This window comes from Antennarius striatus, chromosome 14 (genome assembly GCF_040054535.1).
Source record: "Antennarius striatus isolate MH-2024 chromosome 14, ASM4005453v1, whole genome shotgun sequence".
Taxonomy (NCBI): domain Eukaryota; kingdom Metazoa; phylum Chordata; class Actinopteri; order Lophiiformes; family Antennariidae; genus Antennarius; species Antennarius striatus.
In genome coordinates this window covers 9,033,746-9,049,352 of record NC_090789.1, presented here as the reverse complement: position 1 = coordinate 9,049,352, position 15,607 = coordinate 9,033,746, and the positions used below count along the sequence as shown (strand labels likewise).

Sequence of the window (15,607 nt, the reverse complement as noted above, 5' to 3'; positions counted from 1 at the left end):
CACCTGATTGCTACATATCCATATACTGTATAATCAAAACTAAATTTCTGCTGTGATTCCTGAAGACATACAATCTCTGGATCATCTATCTATAACTTGCTTTATTTCATGCTGAGTAAGAAATTCCTCTTTCAAGAGTATGTCAGCCACATCAGCAGACAGGCAATGAGACTGTTTCTTGCCTCGTCTGATTTCAAACCAGTCATTCCGGAAAGATGTTCTGTTTCTGCCACAGTATCTGAATTCCTTCAGTTTCAGGCCTATCACTCTTTGTATGAAGGTGACCAGCCTCCTCTTCTCTCCTCATATCTCCCCTCTATTATCCTGCGATTTCAAAGCCATTTGCAGTTTCTTGTGGTCAAGCTCCTTAGGCTGTTTTCCCAATTTGTCTATCTTAACCGCCTCATCGTAAGAGACTTTTTCCTGTGCTCTAATTTGTTGCACCTCAACTTCCTTTCTCAAGTCTTCACAGCTCCAATACAAAAAAAGTCAATCCCTTCGTGTTCCCTCATATTTATCTCCTGTTCTTTTTGCGCACCTTAGCCACATGGCTATACTCTCGACATTTAAAAAATCTCTGACTTTGAAGTGAACTCCATAACTCTATTATGTATTTTAGGAAAAGTAAAAGTCTTCTGAGAGGAAATTCACTGCAAACTCTCATGAAATGTTTTTATTTTTCCACTTTCTTTGTTCTTTTTTAACTGACCTTTTCTGCATCCTCAAGTGCTCCTCCACTGCTTTCATATTAGCTGTGAGAGGTAATCCAGAAATAATCCCCTTGCACTCGCTGATTGTCTGCTGCCCCATTCTGACAACTGTGGATACTCTGACCTTTGTAACACTATAATTTTCTTCATCATCTGCACTTCAGTCTTGTATGTTTAATGGAAGCTTTCATCCCCCAATCACATGCTTCACTCCCCCAACTTCTCCTTTCATGTCTTTTTGTTAACTACAGTAGATCTACTTTTACTCTCTTTTCTCTCTCCACCTGAGCTAGTGCCTTCATTTATTTCTTTTATGACCAATTGCCATCATGGCATCCATCTCACCACCTCACTCACTTCCCCACCTGTCATCTTCCTCACTTAACTCAAAAATCATCCCAATCCATGTAAGACATTGATCGATATTACTACAAATTATTTCCCCATGTCCCAAATCAATGATATTTAATGAATGAGAAATAAATCAGCAGAGAACATATATTAATTTAAACCTTCCACATCAAACTATTCACCTCCTTCCTTCTTTTCTTTCTTTCTCTTTTTTTTGCACCTGAGACTTACATTCACTTTAATTCAGAGGGTTTTACATGTTTTGTTATCTTTTCCCACAAGGTACTGGTGACAAACATAAATGTCTTTAAGGAAATAAATGAATCATGACTATTACTGCAAATATAAAAAGTGACAATAGTTACTTTTAGAGACAATAAATGCCTACAATCATTGTAAGAGCATTTAAATGCCTACAATCATTGTAAGAGCATTTATGAAATACATAATCACTGTAACAAGGTTCAGATTTGGTCACCCACACTCTAGTTTTCAGTCATCTAACAGTGTTTCAAAATCTATAATTGACTTTGTGTCATTTCACAACTGAAAACAATGTTCCAAAAATTTAAATAAGATTTTATTTAACTATGGCTTTTTAAGTATTCTATTAAATAATTTATGGACAACCTAAAAATCATCTTGTGGTTTTACACAAGTAGATGAGTTCTTAGATAACATCTGCTAAATAGATGTTTCTTCCTCTCTGTGGCCTCAAGTAACTGGAAGCCATAAAATATTTTCTTTTTTTCTATGTTCAGACAACAATGACTTTCTTGCATTAAACGTCCTCCTCTCATAAATACTCATGAGACACTGACAGAACTGTCACCAATGTTGTGTGCTTCGCTGACAAGGCATGAGCTGCTCTTTAGGATGACAAAAGCCTTGAATGCAAGGATGGCTTTATTTTTTTAAAGCTCATTTTTGGCATCAAAGGACAGACACATTGTCTGAGACCAGGCATACTGCATAGATATAAGCTACTAGACTTTTGGAAGCTTTACTCCAGTTTTTTTCAACTTCCTTAAAGGGATTCAGAGAAATTGAATAAAATCCAGCAGGAAAACGATAAATTAGCATCGGCCTCAGGTTGAAGAAAATATTCTTCAGTGCTGCTGTGATTTCTAGGTAGTGAATCTGTAATTGTTCTTCGCAAATCTCTACATTATTGATGACACTGATATTTTAGCTCCCAGGCCCAAAGGTTTCCCATAAAACTATTCCAAATCAAGGCACAAGGTTGATCTATAGCACTTGAAATGCAGCCTGTCAGGAAGCAATGGCCAGCTAGGAATCATCAGTCAATCCTGTAGAAGCATAAAGTAAAACAAAAAGGCCTATAACCAAATTTTTTTCTCATCATTATGTCACAATTACTTAAATTGTCATGATTAAGAGGATTCTGTGTGGGTGATTATGCTCCACGCTTCAAAATGAGCCTTGACATCAGTTACTCCCTCCATACTCTCCATCTTTACGTCGTCAGAGCTGGCATTTGATCACTGCTGTTAGATGAAGACATATTTGCTAATCCCTTATAGGAAAACATTTCTAGAGCCAGGTCTGCTTTACCATCAACCTTTGTGGCGCCAGGATTACTCCCTCACTTCCTGTTTGTTCCTAAATAAGATGCAGACCTGTGTAGGCCAAAACAACTTATCAGTCTCAATCAAAAAATGAGGCTGACACAGTTTAGCATTAAACTCGCTAACTGAGGTACCATACGCCTGCTCTGTTTGCCCAAGTTATTTACAAATTCCAGGCATGATCAATAGTGGGAAATATCCTCATGGAATAGGGATGGCAATTAGGACTTAAGAGATTAAAAACAATTTTCTGAAACCTTCATTGTCAGGGTTCAGCAAAAAAGAGGTAATGCGAGATGACACAATGTATGCCTAAGGATCTAATAGAACTAAGTTTAAGCTAAAAAAAATGGATTGTTTCTGATTTGTAAAATAGATGAGAGGCCGACAGAATCTTGAATCAGACTGTGAAAAAGCAGAGGAACGGATAGTGAGGAAGAGGAGGATGATATGACAAAGGTGGAAGATCTTCCCTGCTGCCCCTCAAAGGTAAAATGTTTTAGGGGGATTTGGGACATTTTAAGGTGAAAGGTCACTGGTAGAGTTTGGATTTGGGCCAGCCATGACTGCTGTCAAAGAAAATTAAAGACATTCATTCATCTTCAAATCCGCTTCTTCCACCGTAGTGGGTCGTGGGTGCTGGAGCCTATCCCAGCCAACTAGGGACGTGAGGCAGGTAACACTCCGGGCGTGACGCCAGTGCACTGCAGAGCCACATGGACACACAAATAAACATGCATGCACACACTCATATCTCCAGTCAATTTGGAAAGTTCAATCCACCTGCATATTTTTGGAGGTGGGGGGGGGAGACTCAAACTGGGAACCGCCTTGCTGCATGGTGACAGCGCTACCCACTGCGCCACCGTGCCGCCCCAGACAGCAAACACTAATTCCAAAATTATTTTTCTCAATAATGACAGTTTCTATTTTTTAAAATCTTTTTATATATAAAAACATCAGAGCCTCAAAGTAAGCTAACAAATTAGTCGTGCACTTAAGTGGAATTTTTACTACTTAACAGTGACGCTTTTACACACTGTTTTATACACACAAACTTAACAACTGTAGATGTCATTTCTCATGTGACTGAATAAGGTATGATTTAGGTAAGAATACAAATACAAATGAAAAAACTGATACGTGTCAGGCATGACTGATTTTATTCATGCCTGGCATTGGTTTACATCAGCACAAGTTACCAAAATTATAATATAGTCACTCGTTATAAACGTTTAGAATCAATTTGTAACAGAGTGTTAAGGAGGTTTTCTTTTTGGTTAAGTTTCACATACTGCAATGTAAAACAGTGCAAACTTTGCATGGAGATACAATGAAGAAATTCTGAAATTTCCATATATGCATAGATTTAAAAGAAAATTAAATTTATGGCACAGAGGACAGGACTGGTTTAGCAGAATCAATATCATACATGCAAAAGCTGGTAGTCTACTGTCCTCTGTTTCTAACTTGTATCTCAGTTAAACATTTGGATAAAATTTGGCACTGGCGCTGGTCAACAAGGCATTATGAGCTGCCAATGGTCTTTCATTAATGCAGACTGCTATGAAGCCGTAACCACTTTCCTACTCATCTACGCACCATTGAAAGCTTTAGCTGTATTTATATTATCCACTGAACTTCATCCAGGTGTTACTTACATATCATGGAAGAGTGGATAGTGGCTTGTAAACTGTTTATATTTCAAATGGTTGCGTCACTTATAAACATTGAGCTAACATATGACCTGATTGTGGAATCATTATATGGATGTTCAGAGCAATGGAATGAGGCTCACATGAGCCTGGTGATGGCCCCAGACAGAAAATCCTCGTAGCTGAGGCGGATATTGCCCCTCATAGATGTGTCTCTCTCCCTGAAGACCTGAGTCATGGACTGAAGCTGAATGCAAACTTGGATGAAACGGTCCAGCTGGATGCTGGGTCGTCTACCTGGCATGGCGAAGCGTCTCACCAGTGCCTCTGAAAACTGGGGACTCAGGTTGTAGCCCATCTGGGCAAGGGCTATGAGGTGGGCAAAAAAGAAATCGTTTAACATGTGATTTATAGATATATCCTAAGAATTTCTGACATTATTTCAGTGTCATGAAAAATATCATGAAAACATGAAAATGGTAAATCAGAAATACCTTGCTGCAGCTCCGCACTACTGATAGAGCCTGAATGGTCCCTGTCAAACTGCTGAAAGAGAGCTCTCCATCGCTGCATGAAGTCCCACAGTGCTGAGAAGCCAAACAGATCGATCCGACCAGTTCGCGTCTTGTCAAACATGTCTAATAGGAAATAATAAACACGTTACAACAAAATAATGACTCTTTTCATTGGTAGTTCTTTCAAACCATTGAATAAATGTGAGGTGTATATGTTTTCTCTGCATGTTTTCAGAAAGTTAATCATGTGTTACCAGGGCATAGTATACAAAAGTCACAAAATTGTTATTGTTATACTGTATCTTGGTAATGAAAAACACAAGTCACTGGCTGGCGGTTACAAATGGATTGAGAAATGCGATAGTCATTTTTTAGACAGCCTCCTGCTGCTGCCTTGATGTCTCTTTCAAGAAACAGAAGATTTATGAGCTAACTCTGAAATAAATCCAGATTACGTCTCGGCCCGGCTACTTTCACAAACTATTTATTTACTACTTTTTCCTTGATAACTTTCTTCTCTTTTCCACGGCCGCTTCATGGTTAAAACTTGTGTTATTTACATGTGACAGTATTTCTAACCAACTCACCAACAAAAACTTTGCATTGTGACTTACTGATCATCATGAGGCAGGTCTCATCATTAAAAGAAGACCAGTTGGAGTTCATAAGGGCCTGCTTCAACTCCTTGAGGTTGATAAAGCCGCTCCTGTCTGAGTCGACAGTCTGGAACCACTGGTATGCCTCTGGGTTAACACCAGGAGGGACGTTACCTGCACAGAGGGACTATCAGACTAGGAATTGGATGGTGAATGTGGAGAAAGAGACATTGCCTTTCAAAATGCCCAGCATTTGACGATTATTTTCTTAGCAAGCTCTTGTTTCTATCACAAAATACTAATTTATTTGCTGAGAAATAGAAAAGCACTCCTTTGCTGTGTCAGTTGAAACTGTGCCAACTGACAACCACAAATTTGATCATAAAAAGTAATATCTCTGTGCTTGACTCAGTTATTTACATTTTGTTTAATAAAGTTATTATAACTAAAGCTCTAAAGACTACACCACCATTCTTCACCAACCACCACCTTTGGCTCGTTCAACCTGTACAGACCCATAAAAGGGAGTCTCCCCCACTCATCTCAGATTCTCCTAACTCTCCCTTCTTCTTCTCTTCCTCCTCTAAAACAACTGAACTGCTTCTCAGCGGTGATTTCTGCAACCTCAAAGTAGTCCTGGTCCCTCCACGCAGTGGGTGCCACTTTGTGCTCCAGTTTCTTACCACCATCAAATATATGCATGCTACGATTAATAATTCTTTATGATCCTTCTGGCCCTCTATCATAGAAACATTGGGGGGATGATGAAGCAGCATGCTCATTGAGATGTGTCCTCACCCTTAGTCTAAATCCCACAGCTTTCAATCGCTCAGGGCACAACATGCCTTCATGCAACCCCATTTCATTCCTAATCATTTCCCTCAATACAAGCCACACCAGATTCACCAAAATCTTATAGTCATTCCAAAAAAATACTATTGTAATTTACATAGTATTGATAGAGACAAAGGTGGTGGCTTACAAAACACATTAAATATAAAAAACTTGCCTACTACACTTCCTACAGCTGTTGCTCTTTATTTTCCAAATGTGACTGAGTTTAATAATTGGTAGACATAGCTGGCATTGTACTGCAGAAGAACACGTGAAAGAAAATCTGTTACTATATGGCATCATATACACAAACACAGTTGTGGCTGTCGATAACACCTAAAAACACCACTATCCTATTGTTTTTAATTAAAATGTTGAGGATTTGTTAATTTGACGACAAAATGCAAAAAATAAAAAAAATACTCTCTACAGCTGCAAAAACAGCTGTTATTCTGCTAAAGAATATTTCATCATCATATTTTTATATTGCATGTATGTATAGTCACTTTGTCATAAGATAAGTTGCTGAAAATCGGTCGCAGAAGGGTCAAGTGTTGAAGAACAGTCATCTCGACAAGGGCAAGATGGTGCTAGAGCACGAGGCCATTATCAAACAATGCGAAAATATGGTGAGACGAGGATGAGCGTAGGGAGAGCTGATTGTCAGAAAAATGAATGGGAAGAGAAGGACAGGTGACACTTGGGTCCATGGGTTCTGATGGATTCGGTCCCTGTGGGTAGTCATAGCAACATGGGCTATCAGGTTGTGACTAAGGCTTAGCTGCTACAGGAAACAGTGGCAAGCAAGCAAACACACACACACACACACACACACACACCCATCTGTCTCTCACTCAGTTTAGCCCTCACTCAGTATTACTAGAGTCATCACTCCAGCTGTGAAATCCTGCTGAGGGGCACAAAATGAACCCTGTCTCTACATGACAGTCTGGGAACATCAAGTCATTCTCTATCCATCATTCCACCAGACAGTAAGAAAAAGACAAACAATGAAGGAGGACAATTAAAGTCCATCTGAAATGTCCTTGTGTTCAGAAAAACGTCCTGTTAAACTCCAAGAAACAATGACAGGGCTGGAGATTATCCAGCCGCAATCTCAGTATGTTTACCTCGAGGAGCAGAGTGTCCATAATGTCCTCCATAGGGCTGTCCCCCGTAAGCTCCATAAGGCCCACTGGGGGCACCTCCTGGTCCATAGCTATACTGCCCTCCATGACCTGCTGTACCATAAGTACCGTAAGCACCTCCTGATGGATGGGTTCCGCCAGCGTATGGACCTGTGGGATGTCCATAGGGTCCACCACTGCCTCCCCCATATTGAGTACCTGGTGATGGGTGGCCACCTCTCGGAAAGCCCTACAGGGATGGATGAGTTAATTGAGAATGTATGATAAACACAGAAAATAGAGGGGTTTCATCTTAAAAGAAGACTCTTTTAGCTTCTTGTAAGATGGAATTCAAAGTACAACAAGTACATCGTAAGAAATGTGTTTCGTGTGTTAGATCTCAGCTGCATTCTGGCAGTGTCATGTAACATTCTGAAGATCAAACCAAATCCCTTTACAGTTTTTTGAGATATCTAATAAACAAATGAACCGGCTGTGATGAGGATAAGCACAACTTTCAGTCACTTGTGCTTTGAATGGATCAATTGTCACCACCAGGAAATGGATACACTGTAAAATGAGTGGTGTATACTGTCTTGTGCGATTTAGGCAAACTTACCAAACATTTCATTTGTTAATTTATTCACACACAAAAATATTGCCAATTTGTCACATAATTACAATTATAAGCTATTTAAGGTAATGATTATCTTAATTAACCTACAAACTGTTGCACACTTTCACTGAATAAACGAGATGTGTTCAATACCGTCCGGTTACATTCAAAACGGGGCACAGAGAACAAATCGTTCATTGCTGTCGAATATAGATGTAAATTGTACTGAAGCAAGTCTGCATGTTTACATCTATATACAGTAGCGCTAACAACACACACGCTACTGGTTGTTCGCGTCGAATTTTAACAGCCTGCTGTCCTTAGCAAACACATAAGTGGCTAACGTTACTTCTGTTTCCATGACATAAACCAGTAACACGTTGCGTTATATCACAGTACAAAAGCGACACAACTATTTAACAGTAACAAAAGTTGTTCCAATTAGCAATGGAGACATTAAAACATTGTTTTTTTTTAGATACCTGACCGTGAAAACTCATGTCTGACAGACTTGATTTCCTTCAACAAGCAGTCACAAAGGCGGAACCAACGCCCTCCGCTCAGGGAATCTATTGGTGCGTTTCCGGGTCTGTCAAAACGCACCAACTTTCCTTACCTCTGATTGGATAACAGAGTCGGAAAACCATGACGTCAGAAAAAAAAACCCTAACGTGAATCACACACAGGCACTCCCATAAAATAATCAAATACTTTCTGAATTACGTGCGAGTTGTGGAAAAAAAAAAACCTACATAAAAACATAGGCTTTAGATCAGGGGTGTCAAAGTCAAATACACGTAGGTTCAAAAAAAACCACCAAATTTTCTACAAGCTGAGGGTCGGACTGGTTCAATGTTTATTAATGTCCTTCAAAAACAAAATACTTTCGTTAATATCACGATAAATGCATAAATGAAATCGCATGCAAAACAAAACATTATTGTGCATGCATTGTTGCCTGCACAATAATGGCTCTTATCTGCAATTTTCCCTGTCTCCATTCAACTGAAATAAATATGAATAAATAAATTAAAATACAAAAATCTATGGCACACAGACATTACAATACTTTCTTCAAAGAGACACCATGTCTTTTAGAAACGAATTTTAAAATGTAACTGAATTTAAAACTGAGAATACGTTCCTGATGTGTGATGCTCACTTGTCTGAGGCTGACCCTGATATTTGATGGTGTCTCATCTTTCGTACAAGTTCATGAATGTTGAAGGTGTTTATCAATCAATGGACTTACCATATTCCAGCAATACAGAAGTTAGTACCTAAATACATACAGTGACACAGGAGAGTAGTGCAGTTTTTTTTTAATGAATTAAAATACAAAAAAGAATGTGGCAGAGAATGAAAACAATACTGGTGTACAGGAAATGGAAAACTAATACAAAAAAAAAAATAGTTGTGAGTTTGTGAGTATCACAAACTCACAACTTAAAAGGATAAACATACAGATGAGACAAAGAGAAACTGGTTGTGCAGGTAGGAGGAGAGAGTCACCCACAGTTAGGAACAATCACAGAGTCAGTGGAGAAAATCAGAGGGAAAACTGCAAGGGGAAGAGAACAGAAAGATGCACTAATAAACAAGCATATATTTAATAAATGAGCACAGGGAGAGAGAATGACCTGAGATGTGAACACAGACTAAAACAGCGAAAGCAAGTGGACAATACAAAAAACAAGAAATAAGAAAATGAATGGAAAGCATGAGACATGACAAGAAATATCTGCTACAAAATAAAATAACAAGTAATCAAGTGCAAAACCCAGCATCATGACATTCTACTACTTTTGTATTATTACACATTTTTAAACCTCGCAAACAGATGCAAAGCCTAAACTACAACTATCAGTTGTTTTGTGTATTTCATGGTAACTGATTTAATCCTTAAAAAAACAACAACAAAGAAGACAGCAACAAACTGAAATGGGCTAACTGATACTATAGAAATGTCCACAGAAGTCAAAGTTGCTCTTTAACAATAAATATCTGGGAAAAAAACCCTAAGTGCTTCATTTTAATTTGCACAGCATAACAGCCACATGTTTACAAGTGTGTTTTAGCCATTCATGGCATTTATTATATTCTGAGTAGACATTGACTCCAAATAACATTTACATCACAAACTGTCCTAAATACAGGATGTGGGTTATACTGGACCCTATTACAAATAGGCAGGGTAAACTCTGATGTTCATTGCAGGGCCACACATAGTCATACAAATATTCATGCTCACATTCACACCTACAGACAATTTAGATGAGAGGAAACCAGAGAACCTGGAGAGAACCCACGCAGATATGAGGAAAACAGGAAAACTCACAGAAATGTCCCAGGTGGAATCCAAACCACAGACTTTCAATATTTTATATATTTAGTGCCATTTATAAAATACCTGAGACAATATCTTAAACATACCAGTTAAATACATACATACAGTATTTATACACAAATATAGATACAGATAAGTATATACACTTACAGGACGAACCATTTTAAAAAATCTGCTGTCTAGCCATTATCATGTTGTGTAAAATAATTGGATGACTGAATTTGTACAGAAGAGTTGTGCTCTCCTGTACATAGTCTTTATTTATGACAATATTTACAAAAAGTTGTCTTCTGTTGTGTTTTGTGCGTCAGTAATCCTTGGGGTCTGATTAATTCTTAGGCTTGTATTGGTCCCTTTGGCACTCCCACATGACTGTTGCCATGATGTTCATTATTGTTTTCTTGATGGCCTCTCCTCAGGTATGATTTCAGTGATGTCTTGGTTTGAGGCTGTAGGGTCTACTCTGACCGATGACCTGGGTGCCGCCAGCAGTCTCATTTCATGACTTTCGGCAAACAGTTTCATTTCTGCCTCAGTCTTCTTCCTCATGAATTTTTTGATGCGTTTGATGATAAGGTAAATCATTTCACAGAAACACATTAAGATGCAGACAGCAGAGGAGACCACCATGAAAAATGTGAAGATCTTCTTCTCAGTGGGGCGGGATATGTAGCAGTCCACCACATTGGGACATGGAGGCAGGGAGCATTTTGTCAGGCGGGGCATGTCGTAACCATCATACACATGGTATAAGATGTAAAGGAAGCCACCATCAAAGCCTGCCTTAAAGAGCAGACTCAACTGTGTGAAAACACAACAGAGCATTAAAATGTGAAATAAATTTACAGGTTTGTCTTAAGCTACCAACACCCTTATATAAGAGAAGTATACTGGTAATTTTTCAGCCAATATACTTTTCCAGAAGTTAACAACTCAATACAGGATCTATTTAAAAATAAAATATTTTGAATTAGAGTCACTCTAGTTTGAAGGGAAAGTGATGGTGTCTGATTGGACCAAGCTGTGCAAAGAAGCTTTTAGGACTTTTTCTTACAATCCAGTACCAAATGTCTTCTATGCCTTTTGTGCACAGCCACTCACAATTTCCTTTATTATGATTACAAACTATAGCCAGACATAATTAAACTACACTTTTATATGTAATTTACCTCAAGATCAACTTTCATAACCTTCAGGCTTACCAGGTAGGTCCACCACAGTCCCCCACGTTTCTTCCCAGGGTGGGCATACAGATGGGAGCCCTTATGCGAAGTCGCGTATTGCAAGTCCTTCTTCTCACGATATTTAACATGCCCCACCACCATCAGTGAAGGACATGTGATGAAGATAAGCTGCAGTGCCCAAAGACGGATGTGGGAAATGGGGAAAACGTGGTCGTAGCACACATTGTTGCATCCTGGCTGGGCTGTGTTACAAACAAAGTCCCTGCTGTCATCTCCCCACACGCGCTGGGCTGCCACTACGAACACCATCACCCGGAAAATGAAGACCATGGAGAGCCAAATGCGTCCAAATACAGTGGAATACTTGTTGACCCCACTGAGGAGGGCCTCCAATGCAGACCAATTCATGACTGCTGTGTCAGAGGTCAAAAAAGGGGATGGAGGAGACTGATGGAAGTGAGTGAACTCCTCAAGATCCCAGGTAAAAATAGTTCCTTAGATGTGTCCCCTTCAGAGATGAAAGAACAACAATTTGAGGTTAAAAAAAACATCAGCAAGTCAACATTTTTCAAACTATATTGACAAAATGCTTCCATAAATCTTTGCATTGAACTCCAAGTTGACGAAACAGTGACCACATTGCTATGTCACCAGGGTTAAGATCCCACAGATCTATAGATGTCTTATAATTGTCTTCACTGACTGATGAATATTCCTTTGGTATATGACTACAATTTATTGTATAAAATTAGTCACCTGCTGGTGAATTTTATCCAATTTATCTGAAAATATTTTAGTTACATTAGTTTTTCTTCAATTTATTCAACTACTGTTTTTTTTAACGTAAAATCAAAACATCTTTCTAAGACATTTCACAACCTGAGATAAAAATAAACTATAAAGATCATAGATAATGGAACATCGTTTAACAAAGTCTCCCAAATACACAAAACTAAAGTTTCAGTATTGACTCAATGAGGCTCCGTTTGCTGTAAAGACTAACCAACTGTCTTTGTCAGTTTGTCTGCTATTTGAACAATGTTGTCTGATCAGCCACAATCACCTCTTGATCTCAAATGATCATGATTACACTCTGTGTCCTTCAAAGATTTTTTTTTGTAAATTGCAATCATTCCATGGGAATCTCGTGCTTTGAGAGTGAAAGGGACTTTCATATGAAATATTACCATGCCTATGGGCAAACGTAGGGAATGGAGCTGTTTTGGATCACCTTTGTGTGGGTGTACTTTCGGATTCTGTCGAGTGCCTTTGAGTCTTCTTACTACTTATTACTCTATCTCTCTCTGAGGGCTAAAATGCTGTGCTAAAGTGTGTGTGTGTATGCATGTCCATAAGAGGGAGAGTGCTTTAAAGAAAGAATTTGTATTGATAGGGAGATTGGAGTGACGGGAGTGACTTCTGAATCACTCCCATCGCAAACATAATCAAACTATATATTTATCAGCTATATTAATAATTCACTACTTTTCTTTTTGTGTTACTATAAATATATACAGGGTCTAAGTGTTAAGATTCATGAGGGATTTTTTTTCCAGCAATCGAAAAATGTCTCTTTCATACATCTACATCTCATCCTGGTGGACACTCACAGCTTGACAGGGAACATGTGGGATAACAGCCTTGCTGTTGATTGTTCCAGTTCAGTTCTGTCTCATCTAATCCAGTTGTTGAATTCACACTTCCCTTCACTGTTCAGCAATGCTGTTGACATACTGTATTGAGCAATCATGTTGCTATTTTTTCCTCCTCTAATTGAACATTCTTGACTATTAAGTTCCACCGCATAAAAAGCCTCGACTCAGTAAATGTCTTTGGAATTATAACAACTACTGAAAACCAGACAGATTAAATTACTGCTGATCGTACCTACGCTTTATCTCCGCCGACTGCATCGACGCCTGTACACCTGGGACAAAATTGTTTCTCATTTTCATTTGAAAAAAAAAGCACAAGATATTTTTGTTTTGAATGTTCAGGTATGTAATGTTTAAAAAATAAATTCAACCAAGTTTAGGCACAAGAGTCTCCTGAGTTGATTAACAAAATGCCCATGCAAACAGACTTTGAAGTGATATTCAGCCCAGCAAGTAAAAAAGAAAAAGGAAAAAAAAACCCCTCAAGGACAGTAGTACATCTCGTGTCAGAGAGATGGCAAAGATGAAGCACAATTTGTTATCCTGTTTGCTGTGAATTGCACTGTCCCTTCCGACATCAGCTGGCCACATCTATCTCTCTTCTTTGCTATGTGTTCTTTCTTTTTGTCATGACAGACAAGCTGTACCATGTTTTCTAAGGATTGTAACTAACTGAAGAATCTCATGTCATTCGTTGCTTGTTATGTCAATATTTGTGACCTGTGGAAAACAAATAAAGCTACAGTACAAGCTCCTCACACTGTGTGCATTGGGGAAATCAATCGGCAGACATCCTCAGAAATCCATCATACATTATATATTAATGTTAGAATTGTAAACCACCCACTGAGACATGCGTAAATTCTCCTGACTCTCAGTGTATACATCTGTAGATTTACCCAGTCATTCATGTATATAACCACCTCATCCACAGAGTGATAAATAGGGTGATATGACTTGTACTACAGGTTGAGCGAGATCAAATACTTTTCTATCACAGAAGTAGTCTACACTACTTCTGTGAGTCAATATGCCAGGCCAACAAGGTGGGGTTCGAATGCTCTTTTGTGTCCCCTTTTCCTCCTCTGTCCTCTTTCTGGTTCTCATTTCATTATTTTTCATTCCTTTTTTATCATTTGCACATCTCACCTTTTCACCTTCAATCTATCTATATTTCGGTATTTAAAGGAATATCAGGTAGGGAAACAAAGCCAAAGCAATGCATGTAAATTTTTTTTCATACCGGTTCCAGTGATCTGTCTATTACAAATCTCATTCTTTTGTTCGCAGCAGGACTGAGCTCTCCCTCAGATCCCATGTGTCACGATTTTCCCATGCTGTATCACAGAAAACGAGTCAAATGAAACTATTCTGGACCCTGTAGTTTTTTAACCTCTCCCTTTAAAGCTGAAAATGAATCTACATTACATCTTGTTTCATTCGTCTAATACTTCTTTTGAATGCAGACAAAACACCTTACCTTAGGCATAGAGATGCTGTCTAAGATAGGTGCCTCCTGACTTTCAAGTGCCTCCTGAACGGCCTAACGTAATTTTATTTTACCTGGTCTGGCCGGGATATCCTAGGAGGGTTGGCTTTGAGGCGTGGACCTGACAGAAATGTTAAGCAATGGAAGGATGGGTGGAGTGTCACTCACACACACACACACACACACACACACACACACACACACACACACACACACACACACACACACACACACACACACACACACACACACACACACACACACACACACACACACACACACACACACACACACACACACACACATAATCTCAATTGGTGCCAGTTTCAATCTGGACCTGTTTAACATGAGCAAACTTGCCTCAAGCTATTTTCAGGGAAGACAACGAAGTGACAGAGATGACATTAGCAAAAAGAATGAGAAGCAGTTTAACTGTCGGTCGGCTTTGGGAATGGGAAATCATGTGACAATAATAGATAGAAGAAAAAGGGTAAGAAACAAATGGATGAGACAATCTGCGTTGCACTGGATACAATATGAACCTGATGGAATCATTACATTAAAATCCAAGCTGTGAGCCATTGTGAGAATCTTAACCTTTGGAACCCTGCATCTGAGGATCAACTGGGCATCTATGCAACTGTGATAATTGTGCACATTCATTAAGATAAATATTCAAACACAACATTCATTCATTCATTTTCCTCCGCTTTATCCACCGCAGCGGATCACGGGTAGCTGGAGCCTATCCCAGCTGGCATAGGGTGTGAGCCGGGGGAAACTCTGGGCACGACGCCAGTGCCAAACAAACACAACAACATGGAATAAAAAAGAAAAGGACACCATGACTTCACATTTAGGTTCCACTTATAACCCTTTTTCATCCTTCTGCTTTCTTTTCACAGAAATCTCACTGTAACTTTCCAGTGAATGCATTTC

The 15,607-nt window shown here is 39.0% G+C and overlaps 2 protein-coding genes across 3 annotated transcripts; both read right to left on the bottom strand.

The window, feature by feature from the left end:
- Positions 1–3,552: 3,552 nt before the first annotated feature.
- On the bottom strand, positions 3,553–8,546 carry pef1 (penta-EF-hand domain containing 1). Its single transcript, XM_068333325.1, has 5 exons — positions 8,476–8,546; positions 7,381–7,627; positions 5,435–5,590; positions 4,800–4,943; positions 3,553–4,674 (listed from the first exon to the last, which is right to left on the bottom strand). Exons 1-5 carry the CDS (start codon positions 8,491–8,493, stop codon positions 4,445–4,447), a joined length of 795 nt encoding a protein of 264 aa, XP_068189426.1. The 5' UTR covers positions 8,494–8,546; the 3' UTR covers positions 3,553–4,444.
- An 803-nt stretch (positions 8,547–9,349) lies between these two features.
- gjb9b (gap junction protein beta 9b) lies at positions 9,350–14,786 on the bottom strand. Of its 2 annotated transcripts, none has more exons than XM_068333323.1 (3): positions 14,660–14,786; positions 11,510–12,032; positions 9,350–11,141 (listed from the first exon to the last, which is right to left on the bottom strand). In XM_068333323.1, the coding sequence occupies exons 2-3, from the start codon at positions 11,930–11,932 to the stop codon at positions 10,731–10,733; spliced, it is 834 nt and encodes a 277-aa protein (XP_068189424.1). In that variant the 5' UTR covers positions 11,933–12,032; positions 14,660–14,786; the 3' UTR covers positions 9,350–10,730. The 2 variants fall into 2 exon arrangements, with proteins under 2 accessions (XP_068189424.1, XP_068189425.1); XM_068333324.1 differs by having other exon boundaries at positions 11,543–12,032.
- Positions 14,787–15,607: the final 821 nt, after the last annotated feature.